General features: G+C 46.5%; 1 protein-coding gene across 3 annotated transcripts; it reads right to left on the minus strand.

Annotated features, from left to right (window-relative positions):
• Nucleotides 1–2,989: 2,989 nt before the first annotated feature.
• On the minus strand, nucleotides 2,990–18,310 carry prkacaa (protein kinase, cAMP-dependent, catalytic, alpha-a; the record flags this gene model as incomplete). 3 transcript variants are annotated; one of them, XM_080856563.1, is made up of 10 exons in its annotated part: nucleotides 2,990–4,469; nucleotides 5,025–5,189; nucleotides 5,504–5,626; nucleotides 5,799–5,894; nucleotides 6,078–6,204; nucleotides 7,310–7,392; nucleotides 7,711–7,809; nucleotides 7,943–8,071; nucleotides 8,805–8,866; nucleotides 18,211–18,310. In XM_080856563.1, 10 exons carry the CDS (start codon nucleotides 18,257–18,259, stop codon nucleotides 4,344–4,346), a joined length of 1,059 nt encoding a protein of 352 aa, XP_080712689.1. In that variant the 3' UTR covers nucleotides 2,990–4,343. The 3 variants fall into 3 exon arrangements, with proteins under 3 accessions (XP_080712689.1, XP_080712690.1, XP_080712688.1); XM_080856564.1 differs by having other exon boundaries at nucleotides 18,199–18,259; XM_080856562.1 differs by lacking the exon at nucleotides 18,211–18,310 and adding an exon at nucleotides 13,870–13,993.
• Between the last annotated feature and the right edge of the window lie 269 nt (nucleotides 18,311–18,579).

Genomic DNA, 18,579 nt, shown 5'->3' on the forward strand with positions numbered 1-18,579 from the left:
CTGATCTATTTGTCACCTGACCAAATTTTTTTCGATTTCTTTGTACCCTGGCAGCATTTCGGTAAGAAACTGAGCCTTTGTAGTTAACTTTAAGAACCGTTTGTTCTTCTATCAGTTTCTCCAGTTCTTTGCAGGTTCGATCTGGCTCGGACCCGTGTCGTCTTCGTACCATCCTACAAATTCTTTCAAGATCTGGTCTTGCTTTTCTTGACCGTAAAGAGTCTATCGTCTCAAGTATCCAGTCGCGATAGCTTGGTTCAGACATTTTTATCCAGACAGGTTCGTCGGATTCTTTGAGTCTTGCCGATGTGACGCTACTTCTCCGAGCCGCGGTCGCGGTCCGAGCCCAGTTGAGACTCGAGAGAACGGAAACCTCACTGTACGCGTGCGTTGCTCACTTTGTGCGCTTAAGGTGGACTGCCCGAAATGGAATGTGCCGCCAGGGGAGCAATTTAAGGGCGTACTGACTTAGACTGGCGTCCTTTAGCATTCGCGCGCTCTCCCCAGAATGCGCCTCATCTGCTATTCATTATCAGCGTCGATTAATGAAAAGCTAGTCAACTACCCACCCCTCCGTGTCGAACATCCACGAGTAACAGGCCCATCGTCTAACAAAATGCACCCATGTAGTTGTAATTTTAACAAGTAAAACTTTATTGGAATGATACATGTTGTAAAATATTACTTTTTTTTTTAACATACTCCATGTGTGCTAAGGGTATCTGTCAAGTTCTCCAGAAGGTAAAATAATTAAGACTGATAAAGGCAGAGATATACAGTATTGTTCCCCGAAAAAAGGTACAACAGACTACACCATCACCATACCTGCATCGGGAGGAGAGATTCCTGTTATTTATACATTTAGAAAAAAAAGACAAAAAAAAAAATCAACATTTTTTCCTCCATGATTCATAAAGCGAAATGTCTGTAGCCTACGAAGTGCGCAAGGGAACGTGGATGCATACAAAAGCAAACGTAAGCATGAACTGGTGAGCACAACAGAGCAAAACGGTGGTACTGGGGAAACAGGGAAAAGGGAAATGTTGACAATCGACACCGTTCAAGAAGGGTTAAAAGAGCCAGAGAGGCTATTAAGTACTTGGTGTCATTCACATGTATATCACGAAGGTGACTGCTCCTTTACAAGCTTTAAAAGTTCTATCTTTTTCTTTTATATATATATATATTTTTTTTTTTTTTTCTGAAGCATTGTGCTATCGTCCACACCCCAGAGACCAAAACGTTCGAAATCGACCTCAGATGTCTGCACACAGTGTAGGTGTCTTATAACGCCACCAGGAGGCGCACAACCCTGTGGCACTTCAAACACTAGTAATGTGAACAACGTGAGTTCAGAGCATGCGGCCTGCAATAACACCAGGCCAGAACAAAGGTCCGGTGGACATCCATAGGTGACCTCTACTCCAATTATGAAGGGAGTGGCAAATAAAGGTGAAGAAAGAAACATGATGAGTGCCTTGCACACCTCTTTTCAGAAAGAGTGCAAATCCTTTTGCGTTTTCATCACAGATCTGAAAATCACTTTGGGATGATTTGTCACCACTATAACCACTAACCTGCAATGCAATATAGCATTAAACTGTGCAGGGACCCATCAATAAATCTCTGAAACCCAGTATTTTTCCTCCTTCATACAGCATTTCAAACACATTTGTTACAAGACAAAATTCATCAGTTCTAGAGTCAATCAACCCAGTCCTTCCAAACAGAAAAGTAGCATTTGAAAGGTTTAATAAGTTGGCAAAAGACTATAAGATTTGTGAACATTCAGTAGAAATAATTTAAACTACCCTAATTGTCATGACAAAACAATGTGTTAATGTTATTTGGAAAAGAAAAGAAGAAGAAAAGAAAAAAAAAGCATCAAACAAATGTCACCTGTGTACTGTCACACCTGGCAAAAGACTGACTCTGTATGTCTGTATGGGCCAGAGATAATGACATGAGTCTGAAAAAAGTTTCCATCAACCAAGAAACCAAATGCAAAGTCTGGACATAAAGAAATCATTTTGTATTATTGCACAGGGTTCTAAAATCCAACCATATTGGTGATTAGGCAATAGATTGTCTTGCGTCCTGCAGTACACACAGGGTATCCTGTCCAAGAAGTACACTGGGCTGGCAAACTTTAAAATGACCCTCTTGCAAACATCGATTTCTGTACATTATAGGTATATTTTTCATTAACAGATGGAATCATTAGCCACGCAAACACATTGGTTTCCAAAATGCACTTCCAGAAAAAAAAGTCAGTAATGGACTTTAGGATGGACAGGTAATGTCAGAGGCTAGAAAGAAGTGTTGAGACTTATTTAAAAAGCTGCTTTAAAAGAAAAGCACAAAAAAAAAAACACAACTTTCAGAGTTTGAGTATCCCCAGATCTAACCTTTACAGATCACAATGAGCTCCTCGAGGTGTAGGAGGGGGCGGGGAGTCAACCTGGAGTGGAGTTTAAAAAAATCCACACCTGGCATATAGAAACAAATCTACACACACTCCCTAAGCTCCCCTCAAATATTTTGTAGAGGCATACACACAATTTGGGGACACACACAAACAACCTTCACCGCCCCCGCCTTAAAAAAAAAAAAAAAAAAACACACTATATCAAGAACCCAGTGAAACCTTGCCCAAAACGGTTATTGAGAAGAGCAAAAGAAAAAAGAAGTCACTTAACCTCCAACACTTTGCTTTTATAAGTGTTCTCTACAACAATGGCATGGACCATGTATGTGAAATACTTTGCTACTTTTGTTCCTCTTTATGCCTTCCCATCACATTCATCGGCTTGTTAAATTACTTACTGAACATCTCGGCTCTCAACAATGCCGTCAGCATGTCATTTTGGCAGATGTCATGTTAGTTTACTTGTCAAACAAACAAACGAAAAATAACTTCATTAAACTTCTGTTAAAAACTAACTTAAACTTCATCCATCCCCCCCCCCCTCCCCACAGCTAGCGCACAAAGGTGAGAAAAAGAGAAGGGTGTGAATGGTAGGGTGTGGAGTCTTCACGTATACATTAAAGTATATTTATGTGCTACGAGAGCCTATGCTCAGGATTGATCATAAAAAAGGTGGTGACAACATTAAAAAAGGAAACCATATTTTAAATTCCATCTCCAGACCACTAAACAAACACACACACATTTAAGAAGACACATTATTCTCATAAGGGTTCTCAAAAAAAAAAAAAAAAAAAAACATAACTCATTCAAGAGAGCAGACAGACATAATTATCCCTATAAAAGGCTGAGCTTAGGTTTGCTAAGTGACAGGTCCTCAAGACAATTAAGACCTACATGACAAACCTGTGGAGACCAACTTTTGGTACATGACTCAAATCTAGTCTTGCTTTTCAAGTGGTCAACAGTGATGGAACTGAAAGCGCTGGGGAAAAAAGAAAAGAAAAAAAGAAAATTACAAGTACAAGTACAAAAAAATCGTGCCACAATAAAACACAAAATTGTTTGTGTGTGTGTGTGTGTGTGTGTGTGTGTGTGTGTGGTGCGTTTGGGTGTCATGATTTCAATTTGTGAGAAAAACAGAAAGGGTTCGCTGCCACCGCAAGCTGAATCCCAGCGGCGGTGCTTTCCAACACGTCCACTGAAAAAGCTGGCATCATGACAGGCACATTATAGTTGAACTTGAACTTGTATTGCTTGGGCAGGTTGAGGGAAAAGGAGCAAGGGCAGACTGGGAATGTGTGTGTGTGTTTGTGTGTGTGTGTGTGTGTCCAGATGAGACATAGTAAGGATTCTAACAACCAAGCAGTGATGTGATGCCCTTGTTCACTGACAAGCACCTCCAGAGCGGGCGGCCCACCCTGGGAAGGCTGAAACCCAGTACCACATAGACGTCAATGCCTGACACCTGCTGCAGTGACCCGACAGTGTCAATCTGCCTTGATTTGAGAGAAAAAAAAAACTAAAAAAAAAAAAAAACGATGACAACCCATTACGAGAAGAAAAAGTGGACTGCATCTCTGCCACGAAGACCAAGAGATAGAAAGAGAGCGAGAGCAGGAAAGAGGAAAGGAAAAACATTAAATGGATAAGTAACAGGTGAGAAACTATCTGAGAAGGCAACACTGCTGGCTCTTTCTGGACGACTTCATCATCGCTCCTTCCGAGGAAGGGCAGGAGGGAGGGGGGTGGGTCGTACATTGTTGTTGTCGTTCTTTCTACGTGCAGGTCGGCAGTCCTGTTTTTTTCCTCCACCTTAAGCCCCCCCTCAACCCTTTGCTCTTTCTCGGTTCCTCTCCTCCATTTTGTTTCTTCCTCTGTGTCCCCTCTCTGCCTCTGCTGCACCTGGGTGCGCTCAGAACTCTGCAAACTCCTTTGCGCACTTCTCTGTGAAAGACACCCGGATCTCCTCCTCCTCGTAGTCGTCGAAGTTGCTGGTGTCTCCAGGACCTTTGCACTTGGGGATGAAAGGAGCCTCAACCTAAACCAAACACACACAGAGTTACTACTGCCAGTTCCAAAGGTCCTAAAATTACATTGTTCATGACACATGGACGGATCCCTGGCTACATTACCAACATCAGGCTGCATGGTATTCCAGCCATAAAACAGTGTACTACACAACTAATTCTACAGCTATAAATGACAAGGTGCCCGATAGATATGAATGGTTTGTTCATGTCCTCAGTACTGGGGATGCAACAAATGGTGACTTCCAAAATCATGACCCTTGGTCTGATGACCGTAAGAATGGGAGTCCGCTGCCTGGTGCCACAGCCCACGTAGCAGAAGGGGAGAAGCAGATTTTTTAATTTTCCCAATTTGTCTGGCAAATGGCAACTTCTGTAGACAAACTTCCAGTTACCAAAATTACTTGCCACACTGACTACACATTCCGGTTGTTTCTGAGGGTCTGAAGCTTGGCCTTGACCTGAAGGCATCATTGAGCCCAGTGAATACAAAGCCTCAATTAAACTGTCCGGCCTGGTGTTGTGAGGCAGCGCCTGGCCTGGTTTGGTCTGCCCAGAACACTGACCTTCCGCTGGTAGATGGCGATCCAGTCAGTGGTGGCGAACCACTTGTGGCCCTTGATGTCGTTGACGCCGTTCTTGAGGTTGCCGAAGCGCTTGGTCAGGTCTACCTGCAGCAAGTTACGCAGCAGGTCCTTCAGGTCGGAGCTGAAGTGTGACGGGAAGCGCACCTGAGAAAGGCACAGGGGTCAAAGGTCACTGCAGGGGTTCAGGCGCGAGGCAAACAGAGTATGGCAAGTAGATCAGTTATCAGTTGTGCTTTATATACAACTAATCCAATTTAGATATTTCTGTGCAACTGTGGTCGCACATAGGAATCTTGATAATCTTGTTCACATATTCATTTGCTTGAGAGATATTCCAGCAAAAAAAATGCTATAATAGGCTAATAAGGCACACTTCTACATCAGATCATCTCATGACTCAGAATGACATACACGTGTGACCAAGATGTGGAATCCATCCCTCTCCTTTTCGGACTTACCTTTCCCGAGACGATCTTCTCGTAGATCTGAATGGGCTGGTCAGCAAAGAATGGGGGGTAACCTGCGGCCATCTCGTATATGAGCACCCCCAAAGCCCACCAGTCGACTGCTTTATTATAACCCTACAGAGAGAGAGATTGAAAGAGCGAGGGATGAAGTGAGAGGCAGACAGGAGCAGATAGAAAGAAGGAGGGACGACGACACAGACACAGACACAGACACAGACACAGACACACACAGCACCACCAACACAGCAAGGTGATGAGTGGCGTGACACTAAGATGGGACACTCACTTTGCTGAGGATAATTTCGGGGGCCAGGTACTCTGGGGTGCCACACAGCGTCCAAGTCCGTCCTTTGACCCGTTTCGCGAAACCAAAATCTGTTACCTGAGTGAGGACAAAGCTCAGTGTGAACGCTGGGATTTTCCAAAACCCCAAACAGCACACTGCCTGAGCTCAAAGCATTGGTTACAATCCTTACTGCTGTGTCCGCCTCTGTGACTAAGTACATCAGTAAATCGATCACTTTTGCTGAGCTGGTTCCATCCAATCCTGTGCAAGTGTGCTTACCTGTATGTAACCCTGATTGTCTATGAGCAGGTTCTCAGGTTTCAGGTCTCGGTAGATGAGGTCCAGTGAGTGGAGATACTCGAAGGTCAGGACAATCTGGGCAGCGTAGAAGCGGGCATGGGGCTCACTGTGGAGGAGACAACCATGAGTGATCATGAGAGTGAGAGCGAGTGAGACCAGATTCAGTGAAGCAGAGCGAGCATCCCCCCCCATCCCCCTCACCACCACCACTGGTGACGACCACTGCACTGCAACCACTGCATTGTCTTGATGTATTTGACCATCACAACCACGCTGATCTCAAAACGTAAAAATACACTTAATCTCTCCGCATAATCTGATTAGGTATACAACAGGGGGCATCTGCTTGGTTGACTAACTTGAACTTCAAACAGTTTGCCGAGAACAGAGTACGACTTTTGTATAATTCTAGCCATTCGCATGTGGCATCTGTGCCATTTCACACTAAAGAAACAAATAAAAATGTGCATAGCCTAGTTATCATATGTTACTCATAAACTACAATACGACTAGTGCAGTGGTCACGCACATTCCTTTACTTTCTTGAATTACCTCCACCAAGGAGGTTATGTTTTCAGTTGGGTTTTGTTGGCCATACAGAAAAACGAACCGCATGATTTTCAAGACACTCTGTGGAGAGGTGGACTATAGACCAAGGAAGAACCCATTTGGGAGAGGATCCACATCGTGGGCTTATGGCAACATTGCGAGAAAGGGCCCATTGGCCTTGACGGAGGTCTACACTCTCCAAGTGTCCTTCTAGTTTTAAATACTTATGTTGTTTCTGTTGGATTAACAAGAATGAAATGTCAGCAGAGAGCATCCAAAAAGCGTAGCATTTGCCCTCCTGTTGCTCCCAGCTCAGTTTTCACTGGGATTGCACAAGTGAATTTGTGTCTGGCTACACCAGGCTAACAGAAACTGCAGGTACACAAGTCTGCATAAAAAATAAAACAAACTGAACAATACTCAAATCTGTGGCATTAGAATGGAATGAAATGAAAAAGCTGTAGCTACTGTAGGTACGGTAAATGTGTCATGTTGATTCCACTCTTGTCAAAACCCAGATGACCAAAATAATAACAAAACATATAAAAAAGAAAAAGCTGTAGCTGTGGTTCCCAACATCTTGGGTCTAAACGTAGCTGGGACACACAGGCGACCCACCACCTCATGGGTCTAAACGTGGCTGGGACACGCAGACGACTCACCTAAACCTGCCGATTCTCCTTAAATGAGAGAACATCTCTCCACCGGGGACGTACTCCATGATCATGTACAGGTTTGTGTTGTCCTGCAGGGGGCACAGAGAGCAGTCGTGAGGATCAACAGTCACAGGACACAAGGAACGTCATAGTCAAAACATCACTTACAGGACACAAGGAACGTCATAGTCAAAACATCACTTACAGGACACAACGAACGTCATAGTCAAAACATGACAAAAGGCGTAATACTGACTGATGTCACAGACTCTTTTACACAGACAGAGAGATAGACAGACAGAGGGACAGACAGACAGACAGACAGACAGACAGACAGACAGACAGACAGACAGACAGACAGACAGACAGACAGACAGACAGACAGACAGACAGACAAAGGGCCGTACCTTAAAGGAGTGATCCAACCGCACTAAGAAGGGGAAACTGACTGCCTGGAGGATGCGCTTCTCGTTCAGCGTGTGCTCTATCTGTTTGAGCTTCACTACCTGAGAGAGATACAGATACACACACCTGAGTCAGAGACACTTAGCCGTCATGCCACAAGGATCTCCTACATCAAAGCCACAGCAGTCATAGGGGTACTGCAGCGCCACACGGCACATAATAGCGCCACCTTACCTTCTGTTTGTCGAGGATCTTCATGGCATAATGCTGGCCCGTCTCTTTGTGCCGCACCAGCATGACCCGCCCAAATGAGCCCGTGCCCAAGGTCTTCAACCGGTCAAACTGGTCAAGGGCCGCAGTGTTCTGTGGCGTGGCCAAAAAGAAAAAGAAGAAAAGGAAAAAAAAGCACCAAGATCAGATCAATGGTGTTAGAGGAAACTCAAGCAGAGCTTACAATCAGTTAACTTGCATGACTTGCGATCAGCCCTCATCCTGGTAAAGGGCTGTAGATACTTCGGCTCAGCAACTAATTCAATACACTAATTCAATGCTCCTGAAACAAGGTTGTTAATTGGCTGTAGCTCGGTCCGAGCCACATTGTTTGCCTCTCATTTCCAACATCAGGACTGCGCAGGAACACCAGATTTGTTTGAGTGCAGAGACAGCCAGCGGAACGCAAGGAAAATTTAGTTGAATTTGTTGGTAAGTGTAATGGATTGTAATAAAGGAATACCCCTTTAAGAGTTATTTTAAGGAATGCCACAGGCCCAAAAGCATTTCCCAGGCTTCAGTTTACAACAAATTACTCTCTCTCCATCCTTCTCTCTTGCGCTACCCCTCATAGTTACTTATGGGGACACGATCTACCATCCATCTCATGTATTGCCGTCCCACCAAAGTACAAACATCAGAAGGCCCGTCGTTGCACTTTATGACCAGTAGAGGGCAAACAGCCCCAGACACTCCATGCCACAGGCACAAAGGTGAAACGAAGGTGACACATACCAGGGCCTGACTGATAGTGCACGTACATGAGGGCATTCCTTGAATGGGTGAGAGGCGAGGGCGGCCATGTTGTGTGCAGTGGTGGACTCACCTGGGCTGGGTTCTCCCATTTCTTCAAGAAGTCTTCTTTGGCTTTGGCGAGGAACTCTTTGACTGTTGGAGACGGGAGGAACAGAGGTTTAGTGCACATTCACTTTTTTCTAGAAAATTCTTTGCCAATTTGATGCAAACAGTGCATCATCAAGCTTCTAACTGGTGGCTGCCTTGAAGCTGCCGCTTTCATTCACTTTAGCCCCATGACATGAAAGTCACAGGGGGTAAGTGTGTTATGTAAATTCCTTATCTTTTTGGAAAGAGCCACATGACATAGTGGATGCTAAAACAAATGTTTAAAAAGAAAAATATATATATATTGCATGGAATGGAAACTGTAACAAGTAGCTACAGTGCAGACAGTTTGTCAGGCTAATTAATCTGACTCTCCACTCAACACACAAAAAGACACAGACCGACAAAAAAAACCTCTTTCATATCCGTTTCAAAGGAATTAAATGGCTCAAGTAGTTTCTTAGAAGTGCAGAGGTTACATCTGTGTTTCTTAGAACTCGGTGTCCCAGATACATTGATAAAACTGAACTGCAGTTAATTGTATGACTGACAATACTGGCATGACTTTTCCTATAAACAAACTCATTGTGATTTCAGTTTACTGTACATTAATGTGTTCTTACATATTTCAAAAGAGTAGATATGTGGCTTAAAGACTGCTTAGTCGGAGAGGTGACTTCACAAGGACACATCATCTGAGAGTTTGAGCGCATGATGGCACAATATGAATGTAGCCATTAATATGTCGATAGGCATACTACACTGCAGATTTAAACGTATCCAAAACACGGGTGAAGTTTAGAAGCATGAGGCCATTTGTTCAGTACGGATACCAGTGAATACGGACACTATTTTGAAGAAAGCCTGTATAAGCCAATAAATGCTTAAAAAGTATATCCCCTGGTTAATCTACACCTATGGCAAGAATAGGTGTAAAGATTATTTATATCAATAGCATCAAATAAATATGTGTTGTATATAAAAACACAATTAACACTTTGCTGCAGTAATAAAAAAGAAGATAGCCTCTGTAAAAGTCACATGCTACATCAGTGCCTTTCACTAACTTAAGCATATCAAAGAAAAAAAAAGGATTCTGTAACTGATGGGCCTATGGCCATCTCCACTAAGCCAATGCTAGCACAGGTCTAATTTCCACAGCTGTTAAAGGCATATTGACCGGGCCCCTGCATTATCCAACACATCCTGCTCCTGCCACATGGCAAAACTGGAGCAGAGACCCTGATCGATAGGCTCAACCACAGTGTGCACATTTACACGAGTCATGTCTGCCTACACCACTGCACGAAGCCCAAAACAGCTCAGACGAGTTACATGCTTACACACACACACACACACACACACACACACACACACACACACGCCGCTGTCACATGCACATTTGGTGCTCTTATCTTTATTGGGCTAATCGCTCTGTGGGAACATCCAGATTACAGTGGGCCCTTCCTCATTCCACACTACCACTGATATTCACAGGCAACACACACACACACACACACACACACACACACACACAAATCAGATAGACAGGACAAAGACTCACACACACACACACACACACACACACACACACACACACACACACACACACACACACACACACACACACACACACACAAATCAGATAGACAGGACAAAGACTGGGCACTCTGGAGGACAGAGAGGATGAGCTTGTGTCTCAAATAAACACACACTGCTCAAACTCTTTCTGAACACAGCACCTTTCTCTGGGCTACGAGATACAGTCCCCTCCCCCCAGCACCCACACTGGGGTGCTGCTCCAGTGGCCTGCTCCACTCAGCCAAGCACTTACGAGAGGGGATAGGAACGCACAGGGACCCGACTTTTCACAAACCAGACAAGCTCTAACCCAAGCCCAGAGAGTAAAACACACCGATACATCAGTGGACATACACTACAGCATGCGCATTCACACGCATGCATATGCGCACACAAACATACACACACACACACACAGCTGTACATTTCCTGCCAAAAACCACAAGAAGTTTCCTCCAAAGACAATGTGAGCCTTTGACCCTTGGGGTTCACAGAAGCCACCCAGTCCATTAGGCTCTTCCAACAGCAAAACAAACAGTAGTGGCTGCCCTCCCTGATATGGGCTGTGCTGCATGCCCGCTCGCTTCTGTGTTTTCATTCCCCAGCTCCATGGTAACCGCCCTGGAAGGAAGACGGTTGGACGGTTCCCACCCCTTACCCCACTCTAGCAGGGCCGTGGGACAGTCGGGCGTGGAACCACCCCCGCCATCGGCTGTTTGAGAAGCTGAAGCAGCCTCTCGGGCCTCCCTTGACTCCCGTGATTCTCGCGACTCTTTTGGTTCTCGCGGTTCTTTTGACTCCTTTGGTTCTCGCGGTTCTTTTGACTCCTTTGGTTCTCGCGGTTCTTTTGACTCCTTTGGTTCTCGCGGTTCTTTTGACTCCTTTGGTTCTCGCGGTTCTTTTGACTCTTTCAATTCTTTGGGCTCTCGCAGCTCCCTAGATTCTCGTGGTTCTTTTGACTCCCGTGTTTCCTTCACCTCCCGCGATTCCCGTGGCTCTTTCGGCTCCCGGGATTCGCGCTTCCCGCCGTGCCTCCTTGTGCTCTTGCGCTCACTCATGTGGCTGCTGGGCCTCGTCCTGCTCACAGACTCATGGCCCCACGGTAGTGGTGCTGCCCAGGGACAGGGACATTGGCAGTGGGGGCTGCAGTTGGGGGCTCAGATTCCAAACAAGTGGTAGCAGTATCGTACTGGTGCCCAGGGTGTCCAGCCCTCAATGCCAGCATGTAGCCTACTGAGCCTCAGCCTCTCAATCTCCTCTGTGGTCACTGCTGTCACTGACTGCTGCTGCTGCTGATTACCCAGTACAATCAATTGGACCCTTGCTCTGTTTCAATCCGTATCAATATTTATTCTGCACACAGAGGACTCGCAGCATCATCACACACACACACACACTCACTATTGATCTTCCCTGGGGCCTGGTCACCAAGAGGGGGGGCATCGTCACCAATCACAACAACAAAGCTGAGAGAGATGGACAGCTCGTAAACCAATCCCCTGGTTGGCTGCTAACCAGTCTTCGTTAACTGTCATTACGGTGGCTGTGGAGAGAAGAGGTCAAGCGGCACAGGCTAGTAATGACATGGAAAGCAGCCCTGAAGCTCAACCCACAAACACACAGCTCTTTCCTGTGTCCTCCAGAAGACCCTGTCTGTCTGTCCGTCCATCCATCCATCCATCCATGGATGGATCAGTAGTACCCCGTGACAACTGTGTTCTCTCTGATGCAAAGCAAGCAGGGTAGTGAAGGGGGGAAATGTAAGCGGGGTGGAAGAGGGGTGGCAGTGGTTTGGGGGTCAGATAGGGGGCACGCTAACCGGGATCCCAACCCAATAGCCAATTGGTGCTCGAGCCCCCAGCAGCCACTCTTGTGCACACGTCCCTAAGCCACCAGTGTCGAAGCCTGGGACCAGTCGCAGGGCAAGTGCAGCCAGAGCAACAGCATCCATCCAGTCAGAGTTGGGTTCAGAGATTCCGTGGTCCACCAGCGGGCGGGCGAACAGACAGACAGACCTGGGAGATGGAGGTGGTGGTGGCAGCACTTCTGGTAAGATGACAAACTTCGTTTCTGCTGCTTTTAGACCTAGTCGCAACATGGCTCCTTGGTTCTACAGTCCGTCACAGACTCTGTGGTTGGACTAAGATGAACAGGGTGAGCACACTGAGGTGTGTGCAGTGGGTCATGGTAGTAGAGGGATTAGTACGGTTTATTTATCAGGCAATACTGTGAAAGCTTTACATGTGCCACGTTAAGAAAGTGATGAGAGCGAGTGAGAGTGAGAGAGAGAGTGGTGACCAGACATGGAATCACAAACGGAGGCCAGCACAACAGATTGACACTCTATTGAGCCCCACACACCAGGACTCTGGCCCGTACTGACTGACACACGGATGTCTCCCGGGAGACAGACACACGGCCTCGCTGGAACTCCTGCGTGACGCAGCCAATGCCAGGCAACAGAGCAAACACGAGGCCCTGCATAAAAAGAGCATTGTGTGAGTGTTAGTGTGTGTTTGTGAGAAAACGTGTGTGTCGGTGTGTTGGTAGCGCACACACAACAGCACCGTAAGTCACACACCCCTGTCCAACTCTCACCAAGTCTAATCAAGGAACAATCTCCCCAACACAGCAGACGCATCCAATGCTTCAGCTTCCCGTTTCACTGCTTTCACCACATTGCTACAGTTTTAAAGAACCAAAAGACCCCGGCGGAGAAGCCAAGGACAACAGGGGATGTTTTTATCAACAGCTTAGGCGTACTATTGGCTTTTTAGAAAAAGGACTCTTAATATTGTGAAGGGGACAGCACTAGACCATCCTTAGCTATTGGAGTTAAGCGGCAAGCTAATTAAAGGCAGAAAAAAGAGCTTAAGAGCAATTTGTAGATGCATTATGGTTTCTTGATTATTATTGTTTAAGGGGATTCTTTGCATTCATTTTATAGGCTATCTTTGGCCGAAAAAACAAATATTCACAAAACTGACTAAAACAGTCTTTCTTAGAAGGGGGAGGCGTGAGAAAAACAGACCAGCTGTGCGCAGAGCATTACGCCTCAGATAATTACATTTTGACAACAAATACTACACACTACCCCTTTAAACCTGCAGTGCCAGGAGTTTCCATGAGCAGGCCTGGAAATGTCAGAGGGTTTTTGTTCTCCACATCAATTTCCCACAGATTAAATGTGTCTCAGATTAACTGGCCACCTGAAACTCCTTTAGTAAAACAAACCAAAATCTGACTGCTGAACCACAGTGATTATAACAGTTCAATGATGACTGGACGGGGGCCTGATTTACAACCTTGCACGCGCCTACGAGAGCCAGACAGAGCAGAAGATCCCCTCAGACGAGCTGCTTCAAACCAACCACCTCCATTGGGAGTCCCTCCTCCCGACCCCCACCCCTTCCCATGCACACACACACACACCTCAGACCAGCACAGTCAGTAAGTAAGGCACTCACTCCAGCGGTAGGCCTCGGGCTCGTCCTCCAACTGGAGGTTACCGTCCTCCTCACCACTCAGGCTCCCCAAGCAGGGTCCGGCTCGCTGGAACAGCCTCCCCGCAAGCTTCTGCAGCACCGACATGCTACCAGAGTGAGTGAGAGTGTGTGTGTGTGTGTAAGTGAGAGTGTGTGTGTGTGTGTGTGTGTGTGTGTGTGTGTAAGTGAGAGAGTGTGTGTGTGTGTGTGTGTGTGTGTGTGTGTGTGTGTGTTGAAAAAGTTAAAGAAAGCTGAAGTCTAGCCTTGTTTTTTGTCAACTGTGTTCAGCCCTCCCAGTGTCCCAATCAAAGGAACATGAACCCTCGGCCCGTCTAACGCGATGTCTGTCCAAACCTCTCCTTTATGATGACTCCTGCCTTTCACCCCCTCCTCCACGACACCGTCCGCTGCTTTCTCTCCCTCTGTCTCCCTCCCTCCGAATCCAAGCTCGGGCAGGCGGGCAGGCAGGCGGGCAGGCAGGCAGACAAGCAGGGCTCAGCCCCTTTGTTGCTTCTCCGCTTCCTGCTCCGACACACACTGTCCACTCAGCCCTTTCCTGTGGGCCCACGGCTCCCTGAGGCACCAGGAAGCTCCGACTCTGCTCCACCTCTAGCAGAGAAAAGGGTAGGGAGGGTAACAGTGGTGGTGGTGGTGGTGGTGGTATTAAAGTGGTTGTAGAGGCCGAGAAGACGCACAGCAAGAAAGACAGAGAGAGACGGCTTGTCCAGAGGCACTCCAGCGGGCTCCACAAACGACACCTCCACAAAGGTCAGCTTTAAACCTCCTCCTGTTATGGCGCTCGCTCGCCCCTCAAGGTCTCCCCTGGCCGGTGTGGCAATGTCCCCATCCAACCAGCACGGGTGTAGTGGAAAATTGAGCTGACCCGGCGTATGCCTGCGTAACTCCGCCATTGCCCACTCCCGCTGACCCCCTCACCACCACCACCACCACCACCACAGGCCTGCACCTGTTTCTGGGGATCAGGGCGGACCACCAGGAGCCACAGCAGATTGGTCACAGGCTTGAGGGGGGGAGGGCTCTGTGTGAGGTTGTGTGCTTGACAGAAATATGGTTTGTGTGAGAGAGAGAGAGAGAGAGAGAGAGAGACCACTCAAAACCCAAACATTATTGCAGCTGGAAGATGCCAAGTGTGTGTGTGTGTGTGTGTGTCCACAGGTTGGCAAATACTGTGTGTGTACAGAGAAAACGCCTGCTCCCATGACTGGCTTATTTGGTGTGTGTGTGTGTGTGTGTGTGTGTTTACATTTTTGCAGAAAATGTGAAATATATATGAATGTGTGTGTGTGTGTGTGTTTTTGAAATAATGCGTGTTTGTCTGCATGCGTCTCTGTGCCTAGGGGAATACTCCAATCCTCCCCTCCCCATAGGTTGGCTTACTAGCTTGTCCTGCCACAGCTTAATCACCCACCTCCATTAAAGGCTTCAGAATAGGAACGTGATCCACCTCCACCACCCCCACCTCAATCCCACCGCCAGTGGCAGCAGCACACCCGCCACACCGCAGCTGAATGTATCAAGCATATTCAAATGACATGCAGTCCCATGCAAATAGAAATCCACTCTTCACACTTATGCTCCACCGTCAGCCTGTTGCGAAGGCCCATTTCACACATCCCTGCTTCACCTCATGGCCAGCACACAAACTCTCTCTCTCTCTCTCTCTCTCTCTTACAACCAGCAATGTCGGCGCTGGCTCTAAATTGCACACTTGCACAAGGTGTTTCTACGGCTGGGGCAAAACAGGCTGGATTTAAGAGTAAGTCTGGCAGCCAAGCATGTGTTCCATTCCTGGGGTAAATCTAAATCACCCACTCAAGTACGGAGGCAGTGGCTGGTCTCAACCGGACTAAGGGAAAAGGGCGAAGGCTGTAGGGTGGAACAGTAGCGGGAGAGCAGAAATGAAGAGGAAATTAGATAAAAAAGGGAACAGAGAGTTGTTGGGATAGTAGGAAAAGAGGAAGAGAGAACAAGAGAGAGCAGAGCTGCCCAAAGATGGGCACAAGAGGGCCACACACTCAAACACACACACACACACACACACACACTTGCGTGCTCGCACACATGCACAAAGTGGTCTTGTTCTAAACACTGGGCCATCACATGATGTTCAAGAGACTCGTCAGCGTCACAGTTAAGCCTGGAGTGGATCACATCGACTGGATCATATGACGTCTCAACAGCCCAGAAAATGCTCCCTTCACACACACACACCACGACCACCACCACACTTCCAATAACCAACCCCCCCCCACACACACACACACACACACACACACACACACACACACACACACACAGCCCCACCATCACTACTACTTTATGTTGCCACTGGTGCGACTGCTACAGAGCGTGAACATAAACAGACTTCCTGTGAGGGGAAGCGCCTCTGCCTGCAGGTCAGGCGGGCCTAGCCCCCAGAGGGCCGCTGACTGTATTTTTACATTTGGGCCTAGCAGGAGCCAAGACGAGCCAGCCCTCGAAGACTAGCGCCCTGTGCATTGAATCACCCTTTGACCTGCACCGCCCCTCGAACTTGGATTCCCACCTTAAAAGCAGGGGACCAGAACATAACAATGACCCACAACAGCCCATTCTTTCCCCTTGGGCTGGCTTGAGGGAGATGGGCCCCTGTTTTGGAGGCAGGTTCTGCTGTACATATCCTCCGGTTACAAAGGGGACTTTTCTGATCTTTGAGACGTTGGTAATGAGCTTGTCAAAATACCTGTATTTTCCTTTACATTGTTAAGAGTGCATAAAATACTGCTTCTTCACTATAGGTACGATATATTAATACCGCTTTGCTGTATACTGTAATGAATCTTCATTATTACTTAACATTTGCAGATAATTATATTTTCACGATGTATTTCCCTGTCAACCTATGATCTTTCCCGTATCCTCTTCTGCCGCAGACTCGAAAGCAAAACAACAGAGCTCACAAAAGAAGTTGGCATGTACTCCCTCCTGGAAGGTTAATGCCTTGAAACAATCTACAGACAACACAGACACACAAAACTGAACTGAATTGGGGCATGTTGCCCAGAAAGAGAGACTATCCTTTTGAATACTAAATATGTTACGATGGTCGTGGATGAATAATGCTTTTAAGAACCACAGCCTTGAACTGAAAACAACAAGAGATACCAGTTCTTGACTTCCTCCCCCTCATCTCATAGGCAGATAACCATCAGCAAGTATTTAGACTAACTTGCCCTCTGAACTGTCAACTTTGTGACTGAGGTTGCCATTCCTAGACAGGGAAGATATAACTCAGCTACTAAAGTCCAATTTCTTCAGTGTCATGGAAATGCTTGTGCTGTTGGCGAACTCTAAACAACAGGCATTAGCGGATATTAGTTTTGCCTATACAGAAAAAAAAAAAATCCCCAAATATTTGGCATACCAAGAGTTTTTATCAGAACTAATCGGTTTCACATTGCTTTGCACACTGTGTACACAAATATTTAAGTCAGGGTTGAAAGAGAGTCATGTTCCAGAACACCCTCTCTCTCACTCCCACAGACAAACACACTAAGCTCCATAATGTCCTTAAATTTACCATCTGACAACATGGCGCACTGGATGGACATAGCAGTGATGTCCTTAATGATGTGGTTGCAGTTTTTAGTACCCAACCTAGTATGACAACGATAGGCCTACATTTCAAATGTCACTGCATTAGAAAGCCCTCGTGGATGTATAGTCAATATTTGTTGCATGCATTGCGCCTGGCTTTTTAATTTCTAACCTAGACACCATTGCCGTCTCTCTATTCACATTCAAAACCTGAAATCAAACTGTTGCAAGTCTAATGGCAGGGTGTGCTAACGTTGCATCTGAACAAAGTGTAAATCTAATGTCAAGCAATACCACAAAGTATTTCCTTTTTGAAGGCAAGGTTCAAAGCACCCCTCCGAGTCAAACTGACAGGAAGGAAGTGGTTCAAAAAGATGTATCGACAAACTGATCAACACAGGCGCAGGTAGGATATAAGCTCGAAATCGCGGCGGAAGAAATAACTGAAAATGATTCGAGGGCCCTGGCCGACTGTTACTCCTTATCTTCAGGAGACCAAAGAAAACAACTATGCTAGTTAGCCAGCTAGCTATGCGGTTTACATTTGTGATTCCGTGGCTTGTCTACCTAGCGAGCCAGCTAACGTTACAGAAACGAAAGTGTTCTCCATTGACATTTGAGCCACCTACCCAGTTCATGCATGCAGACCAGAAATAAATGTGCACCATAAAAGCTTGCTAGCTATCCAGCTAATTGACTAATGTTTAACAATACAAGCAAACTCACCGCTCTCCATCTCGTTGCCCTTGTTCTTGGCGGTGGGCGCGTTGCCCATGATTGCAGGCCAGGTAGGAGATCCCTTGATACAGATTTTCTTACGATTTCCTTTAAGTCCACGTCCCAATCGAGTCTTCAGTATCTAGAGTCGATGCACATGTAGTCTACAAACATAATTAGCAAACAATCTATACCAATTGCAGTATCTCCTAGTTGTTTGTTCTACCTTCCGTTGAAAAAAGTCCGTAGGTAGCTAGCTAAGTAGCTAGCTAGCTAGCGAATAAACGCCAGCTAGCTCAGTGAGCTAGCTATTTAGCTACCCTTGGGTTGCAGTAGACTGCTAGCCAACTTATGTTTCTGGGTTCTCAAGGTGCATTA

This window comes from Sprattus sprattus (assembly GCF_963457725.1).
Source record: "Sprattus sprattus genome assembly, chromosome: 18".
NCBI classification, from domain to species: domain Eukaryota; kingdom Metazoa; phylum Chordata; class Actinopteri; order Clupeiformes; family Clupeidae; genus Sprattus; species Sprattus sprattus.